At 37.9% G+C, this 9,260-nt stretch overlaps 1 protein-coding gene across 1 annotated transcript in view; it reads right to left on the bottom strand.

The window, feature by feature from the left end:
• Nucleotides 1-1,040, bottom strand: part of LOC136863293 (5-hydroxytryptamine receptor-like) — a 140,426-nt gene extending 139,386 nt beyond the window's left edge. The window contains exon 1 of the mRNA XM_068226085.1: nucleotides 861-1,040. Within this exon, the coding sequence (XP_068082186.1) occupies nucleotides 861-1,040 (180 nt within the window). The remainder of the gene's footprint in view (nucleotides 1-860) is intronic.
• Nucleotides 1,041-9,260: the final 8,220 nt, after the last annotated feature.

Genomic DNA, 9,260 nt, shown 5'->3' on the forward strand with positions numbered 1-9,260 from the left:
AAGCCAACTCGCCCGGTATATTATTATTATTATTATTATTATTATTATTATTATTATTATTAATGTTATTCTTCTTCATATTATTATTATATTCTTTTCTAGATCAGTGGTAGAGTGTCGTCTTCCGGATCTCAAGATTGCGGGTTCAAACCCGGCAGATGTAGGTAGTAGGATTTTTGAAGAACGGAAAGAAGCCCATTTAGCACTCCATGTCGTACGATGTCGGCACGTGAAAGATCTCCGTTACGACATTCTGTGTTTATACGACTACATTAATTAAAACTCAAAAATAGATCGCCCAAAAGCGATCTGTTTCTCTGCCATTTGATAGAATAAGACGGAACTTCGAAACAGACACGCAGGCAGGCTAGAGGCGTTAAAAACAAAAGCCCGCACAGTGTAGCTGAAGCTATTATATTATTATTATTATTATTATTATTATTATTATTATTATTATTATTATTATTACTGAATATTTACACAGCCTCTGTTCATCATGTTGTCTAGGCCGTGTTACTGTTTATCCATTCTGCCTACCAACTAAAATAACATCGATGGACACACAGTGTACGTGTCCCCACACTAGTGTACTGTGGACATTCATCAATCAGTTACTAAATCCGAACGTCACCAACTAATTATTCAAACGTCAAGGGCTCAGAGGAGTAGAATCCGCATCATCAATTCCCAGAATGTTCTGTAAATGTTAAACAGTTAATAAAAGAAACACATGCATTTTTTGGTATAGCATTGACGTCATTGCTACATACAGAGGGTATTCTGTGTTGAACGCTCCGTATTTACACACTCTAAGCTATTTGGCATTATTCTGTGCAGATCTGTCCTAGGACAGGTATCACCTGGACATCTGCCAAGATTTTCTTGTCCTTTGCTTCTCCCTTAATCTGGTGATAGTTTCTCCCTTCCACGATGTTGTCAGCACTTCGTATCGTAGTCTTCCTCTTCTTCTCTTCCCATGAGTTCTTCCCTCCATCACCCTTCTTTGCCAACAATCCCCCCTCAAGATGTGTGAAAGTCATGATTATTTCTTCTCCTTGATTGTCCTCATTAGGTTCCTCTCCTCTCCCTCTCCTGTCTTCCTCTATGCCTCTTCATTTCTTACCTTCTCTATTCATTCCACTTACTCCATCCTTCTCAACACCCACACCTCAAAAGCCTCCGTACAGTGCACATCACATTTTTTAAGCGTCCATAATTCGCCATACATCACTACACTCAAGAAACATTTTTAAAACCTCTTCATTGGTTGACGTGTATTGCTCTAGGGATCAGATGTCCTTTCACTTCCCGAAATTCTACTTTTCCCATTACTATACGGACCTTGACTTTCAATATGTTCTGCGTGAGTTGGCCGTACGCAGGAGGATTGGATTCGAACCCCACTGTCGGCAGCCCTAAAACGGTTTCCCGCTTTTTCCCATTTTCACACCAGGCAAATGCCGGAGCTGTATCTTTATTAAGGCAACGGCCGCTTCCTTCCCACTCCTAGGCCTTTCCTATTCCATCGTCGCCATAAGGCCTCTCTGTATCGGTGCGATGTTAAGCAAATTCTAAGAAAAAGAAAATAACTTCCAAATATCTGAAGCCGCTGCTTCTTCCACTAATTTCCTTTCTACCGATGTATTCACCGTTTGTTTTTCTAGTATAATTTTAATCACTTTTGTCTTATCTATATTTGTAGTAATTCTAACATTCCTTCCAACTCTCACAGTATCCTCCAGGATTGGTATGATGTGGACATCACCCAAGTCTCTCAAAGCAATGGGGATACAGTAATTATTATTTTCTTCACCAGATTAAAGACGTAATTAATTTCCGTCAGCAAAGAAAAAATGCAAAAGTGCACATTTTTGTCCAAATAAGTGTATCTCCCTCCTTAAGTGATGAACAATGTACATTAAACCTTTTGAGTGATCAAACAGGAGTGCAAAATTCTGCGATGAAAGAGCTGAAAGTAAGAGCGCCTTCAGGACACGAACCTGAAAGCCTGCTCTTTCTGGATATGTCAATGAAACATCACTATCCTGCGTTTAAGGCTGTCGATCAGGTGGCAGATTCCCTATCAGTTATTGTTTACCTAGTCATTTCTTAAATCATGTTCGGCTGCGTGGCTAAATGGTTAGCGTGCTGGCCTTTGGTCACAGGGGTCCGGGCTTCGATTCCCGGCAGGCTCGGGAATTTTAACCTTAATTGGTTAATATCGCTGGCACGGGGGCTGGGCGTATGTGCCGTCGTCATCATGATTCCATCCTCATCACGAGGCGCAGGTCGCTTACGGGAGTCAAAGCAAAATAACTGCATCTGGCGAGCCGAACATGTCCTCGGACACTCCCGGCACTAAAAGCCATACGCCATTTCATTCTTAAATCATTTCAAAGAACTCGGAAATTTATCAAACATTAATTTTTACGATGTGAGTAAACTGAGCCAACCAAATCGGTACTTTTAGGGAATATTTCCATAAAGCCAATTCTTTGTGCTAAAATATAATTTCTTGAAACAAAGAAACAATTTTGTAGTTTCATTGACTACCGATATTGTGATCGTTGCAATGAGACCACCGTTTTACGTGGAATCCACACCACAAGGAAGTGACTTCCCATTTCGAAAAACTCATATGTATTGCTCTGGATTCAAAATACATCCATCTTATTGAAAAGCCAATAACTATGCTAGTCGGCTATCATGTCCCACAATTTATCGTGAAGCAACTATGTGAATATACCAGGTGGCCCTCCAGCCCCGTACTTTCTAATTACAAGTGTCTCGCATGCACTAGCAATGAACGGGTTGCCTAATCACTGCTTTACTAGTTTACAAGCTATATTTCGGATGTGTAACAAAGAGCAGTAGTCACTTTAATACAAACGTTCCCTAATAGGGTGCATTTGTAAATACGCCAATGATGCAGGAAATAAAAGTTAAATAACTCATAAATTTATACACGTACATACATTATGCTCTACCAAAGAGTTGCTTGTATGTGCCTCGAACGAACCATTAGCTATTAAATGGAACTCTATTCGGCGAAATAAGTGTATAGAAGGCAGGCGGTTAACTACAAACTCCTGCGCATACCGTCTTTAAGCTACGGAAGCATTCCATCAGCATGAGTTTCGTCGAAAGTAGGATACAAATGGGCATTCTTATAGATCCAACCATCTCCAACTTTAATATATATTTCTACATCTTTGTAAAGTAAATTTAAAATATTTTTAGTTTTTTTCATTGGTAGGAAATGGCTGCCACTGACATCGTTCTACTTTAACCATTTATTACAAAGGTAATTAAAATAATTTTCAAATATTTTACATTTTTGTTCCATTTCTAATATTATTCTCACTTTTGCGCCGTTAAAATCTATTTATTCACCATTTTCACTGGTTATAGTTCATTTTAAGTTTTGAATTATATGGAAAACTGAACAAAATATTGGATATTTTGGTTCATAAGTTATTGGTGTACCTAATAGTAAATCAGGTTTAAAAGAAGCAATAATATTTGTTTCACGGTGACAATGCTCAGAATCTTTTATACACATACCATCAGCATAGTTAAAATTCATTTTAATCATTTCGAAAGCAATTATTTTCGTTAAGTTGTGAAGCAAGTGTTTTGGTTTTTGGTTACACAATTTGGTTATTAAAATCTAAAATTGAGCCCATACTTTCTTCTTTATCAGTTTTCTTAAAATCACTAACATTATTTCCAATCTGTTTAGAATTTTATTTTGTTAAATACTTATCCTAGGTTCATGCTTTGAATAGCTTCAACTTTTTAAACATATTCAGACAAGATGATACCAATTTAAATTATATTTGTAAATAATTTGTGGGTGGAGATGTGAAGGTTGAATATTTTAAGGCTACTTGTACCAAATGTTAAAATCAACAATTTACTTTTATTACTATTGATATGAATCGCAAAACTAATGATGGCACACACAGAAATAAAATTAAAACATTTATACAAATACACTGACTGACAGAGCAAATGCAACACCAAGAAGGAGTGGTCAGAACTTTATGCCAATTGCAGGGTAGACTGACGTCACTGAGGTATGCTCATGATGTGAAATGCGCCGCTGTGCTGCGCACGTAGCGAACTATAAATGGGACACGGCGTTGGCGAATGGCCCACTTCGTACCGTGATTTCTCAGCCGACAGTCATTGTAGAACGTGTTGTCGTGCGCCACAGGACACGTGTATGGCTAAGAATGCCAGGCCGCCGTCAACGGAGGCATTTCCAGCAGACAGACGACTTTACGAGGGGTATGGTGATCGGACTGAGAAGGGCAGGTTGGTCGCTTCGTCAAATCGCAGCCGATACCCATAGGGATGTGTCCACGGTGCAGCGCCTGTGGCGAAGATGGTTGGCGCAGGGACATGTGGCACGTGCGAGGGGTCCAGGCGCAGCCCGAGTGACGTCAGCACGCGAGAATCGGCACATCCGCCGCCAAGCGGTGGCAGCCCCGCACGCCACGTCAACCGCCATTCTTCAGCATGTGCAAGACACCCTGGCTGTTCCAATATCGACCAGAACAATTTCCCGTCGATTGGTTGAAGGAGGCCTGCACTCCCGGCTTCCGCTCAGAAGACTACCATTGACTCCACAGCATAGACGTGCACGCCTGGCATGGTGCCGGGCTAGAGCGACTTGGATGAGGGAATGGCGGAACGTCGTGTTCTCCGATGAGTCACGCTTCTGTTCTGTCAGTGATAGCGTGGAGAAAGGTCAAATCCGGCAGTAACTGTGGAGCGCCCTACCGCTAGACAACGCGGCATCATGGTTTGGGGCGCTATTGCGTATGATTCCACGTCACCTCTAGTGCGTATTCAAGGCACGTTAAATGCCCACCGCTACGTGCAGCATGTGCTGCGGCCGGTGGCACTCCCGTACCTTCAGGGGCTGCCCAATGCTCTGTTTCAGCAGGATAATGCCCGCCCACACACTGCTCGCATCTCCCAACAGGCTCTACAAGGTGTACAGATGCTTCCGTGGCCAGCGTACTCTCCGGATCTCTCACCAATCGAACACGTGTGGGATCTCATTGGACGCCGTTTGCAAACTCTGCCCCAGCCTCGTACGGACGACCAACTGTGGCAAATGGTTGACAGAGAATGGAGAACCATCCCTCAGGACACCATCCGCACTCTTATTGACTCTGTACCTCGACGTGTTTCTGCGTGCATCGCCGCTCGCGGTGGTCCTACATCCTACTGAGTCGATGCCGTGCGCATTGTGTAACCTGCATATCGGTTTGAAATAAACATCAATTATTCATCCGTGCCGTCTCTGTTTTTGCTCCAACTTTCATCCCTTTCGAACCACTCCTCCTTGGTGTTGCATTGTCACTGTCAGTCAGTGTAATTTTTGTTAATAAAATAATGCTTGCTCATTATGATACTGAGGCTGTTATGAAAGCGAAAAATTATCGGAAGAAATTTGTACAAATGCAAGAAGAATTTAAAAATGGGAGAAGCAGTCAATAACAGAATATGAGGAATATAAAAATGATCAACCTGTTATAGATGCTGTTAGTGTTTTATCACATACGTTGCATAATATTGGTGAATATGTTATTAAAGCTATAGAAGAAAATAGAGAGGTTGAAAAAGATTTCATTCCATACAAAATGAGTATAAGGATGATTTTTCTTCTAGTTCTGAAGATTCCGTTGTCATAGATGAATTTGATGTTAGTAATGTGAAAAAAGAAGCTTTACAATCAGCAAGAAAAGTCAGAAAAAATTAGGAATCATAAATTCAAAAAGAAATAGCTAATTATTCTACTACACACTTAGGACCAATACTTTCATGATATTTACCTAGAATGAGTGATTCTAAACTTGAGTTAGGATATGATGTGGATTTCCATAATTATATTATAGGCGATTTAAAAGTTGAATTTGACAATGATGATATTATAATTAAAGATAATAATTTTAAAGCCACTGAAGGCCTTAATCTCATTTTTAACATCAAATGATATACCAAAAAATGAAGATTACACTAATGACGACAAAACTGCTTATCAACAAATTTTTAAAATGACAAACGCAATGCATCAAGATAATGATCCAAGGATATGCATCTTTATCCTCTCCTCCTAAAGCCGGATTTTATTTCGTTAGAAAATATTCAGAAGCGCCAATTGAATAAGTTTGGATGAACGATGTTAGAGTTTGAATACGCAGATTAATGGTTATACACGGTGAAGAAAACGCTGGAAATAAGGCTTATTATAATGAAAAAGTTGGAATAAGAAAGATGCTTGAGAGTAAATTTAATGATTTAATTATTAACAATCCTAAGGGAATTTAATACCTAATTAGATTGTTAAATAGCATTTATCAAATATTCTGGAAATCAGAAAAATATGGAACAGGATTAGTTAATTGGGCTTTAAATAATTTGCCTATGCCGGAAATGCATTTGCCAGGATATAATTATTTTGGACCATTTATTAAACTTGATAAAAGATTAGCTAGAGGAAATAAATGAATAAATCAATTAGACGAAGCTTGTAAACAACATGATATTCCTTATAGGGGTCACAAAGATTCAGACCATAGACGTGAAGTGGTTGAACACTTACAACAAGCTGCAAAAGAAAGAATATTTGGTAAAAATGCAGATTTTAAAGAAAGATTATCAGTAACAGCTCTTACTGGAATAATGTTTGGAAAACGAAAATTAGGAATGGGTTTTGAAACAGATGAAAAAGGTTGGTGTCTAATAATATATGTATAAATATTTTGCCTTTAATAAATGAACGAATTTGGTATTGATTACAATATTTCTGCGAAAGGCGTTGCAAAACCTAAAGCAATTGCATTTAAATTATTAAATGAAGATTTGAAAACTAGTAACTTCTTAGATAACTACTTAACTGATACACAAAGGAATCAGAAATCAACAAAAATTAAAAAAAGGAGGACGTTTATTATTAACATCAGCTACTCCAATTGTACAAAAATATATAAATATCTAAAAAAACAACAAAACATGAAGGAGGACTTTTCCCGGTGTTACCCGCAGCATTAGATTATATTGGCTCATTAGCTGGTGGTGCGGCAGGAATTACAAATGCAGTGTACAAAAAGGAAAAAGAAGATTTTGAGCTAGCAGAACAATAAAGACATAATTTGGAAATGGAAAAGGAAGGTAATGGAGTTAGAAAACAAACTTGTAAAACATTTGAAAGAATGAGTGATTTTTATTTAGAAAAATAAGTTAAAAATAAAAAATAAAATATTATAGAAATGTTTTTATGATTGATGTATTACCTAAAAATCCCCATAAAATTGAATCAGAAATAGTTAATTTAGATACTTCAGATCATATTTCTACACAATGGATTTGTTACTTTAAAATAAATAGTAAAAAGGTTGATTTGATTCATTAGGAGTTTGCCCTAATATACCTAAACAATTAGTTAATTATATAGGTTCAAATAATTTGTTTCATAATATACAAAGAACTGAAAATTTTGATGAATATATACGTGGTCATTTCTGTATTTTTTCAAAAACTATTTTTCATAAAATTGTAACTTTAATGCAGTTTTGAATATAATGTATGGATATATTCGGAAATAAAATTAAAGATGATGATAATAAAGAAATATCCCCACTTAACAGAAAATAACAAGTTTAATTATGCCTTTGCTGGCGAGACCTAGTGTTTACAGTGCACTATGTCTTCTGGTATGGGTTAGAGCAATCTTGTTACTTTCATTGATCTGTCTCAGCTTTATCCTTGGCTTTGACAAAATGAAAGTGACTGAGGTATGAGTGATGCTAGTAATGCCATTCCTTCTGCAGCCAGACCCTGCTATGAATGGTGTGAAAATATTGCTCATAGGGTCGGTTGGTGCATGCATTTCAGTGGGCTTGGCAGACTGATATGTAATAGCAACTTCTGGCTCGGTGAGAAAAGCAACGGGAAACTACCTCACTGCTCATTTCCCTAGTATGCCTCTTCAGTGACGCCTAGCCATCTATGACAGCTGATGGCGGAGCTGTTGAGGATCCAGCCAGCCTTCGGGCTGAGGGCTAAACATACATACAACAAGTTTAATAAAAAACCATATATATGATAATGTTTATAAAAAGATTGATATTGACAGTAAAATTAAAACTTTCACCTCTAAAGAACATTTTTTTAAAGAAACGAAAAGTATATCAAAATTAAAAGAAACTATAGATGATAATACAGTTAAACCTGACTTATACGTATATCAAGGGGAAGAGAAAAAACTACTTGTAACTCAGAATTACTTAGAAATCAGACATACACAATACATTACATATTTACTGAAAATCCAATGGAATAGTCCTACATGTGTAGATCCTTGCAAAATAATAAATACATTAAGACAGAACATATTATTTTGAACTTGGTTCAGCCTTAAACAAATTAAATAGTTTGGCATGTTTCACTTTTCTTGCATTAAGAGTATAAACCTCCTTTTGCAAACTTAGTAATGAATTCACAGAATTTTCACTACAACTTTTCGCACGGCTACACACATCGATTGCACATAACACTTTACTCAGTTCAGGTGTTTGAAGATTCAAATCGCTATCTCCATCTCCATCACTGTCACTATCGCTTGTAGCTGGTCCATCACCACCGCGTTGTTGGCATACGTCAGCAATAATATATTCATCCGGTTGTTCTCCACATACAGCCAGAAATGCACAAAAGTATCAAATTCTACACCCTTTGGTAGCATTAGTTCATTGCCAGACAAAACTTCGTCCCCATAATCATCATTAGAGGCAGCCTCTTCTAGTAAGAAACCAGCTTTACGGAAACAGTTGCTGATTGTGGAGAATGACACCATGGCTTGTAGCAAATTAATGGAGAGAGGTTCATTTCCTGCATCACTCAGTGTTATTAAATGTTTAGCCAGCATTTTGCTATTATGCACTTTGTAATTTGCAATGATGCCCAAATCAAGCGGTTGTAGAACAATGGTACAGTTAAAAGGAAAACATTCCACTCGGACATTTTCCAGAACGATTTGAGGTGGATGCGCTGCACATCGATTCATAAGAAGAAGGTTGTTCTTCTGTTTCTTTTTCATTTTAATGTCCAGCTTTTTCAACCACTGCTCCATTAGAAGCGTAACATCCAAGAATTTCTGTTGGATTCATATTCAGTAGGTTTTGTTTTCGCACCCTTAAAACACCTCGGTTTCTTCGATTTTCCTATCACAAGTGGAGGAAGTT

Source organism: Anabrus simplex, chromosome 2 (assembly GCF_040414725.1).
Source record: "Anabrus simplex isolate iqAnaSimp1 chromosome 2, ASM4041472v1, whole genome shotgun sequence".
Lineage (NCBI taxonomy): Eukaryota > Metazoa > Arthropoda > Insecta > Orthoptera > Tettigoniidae > Anabrus > Anabrus simplex.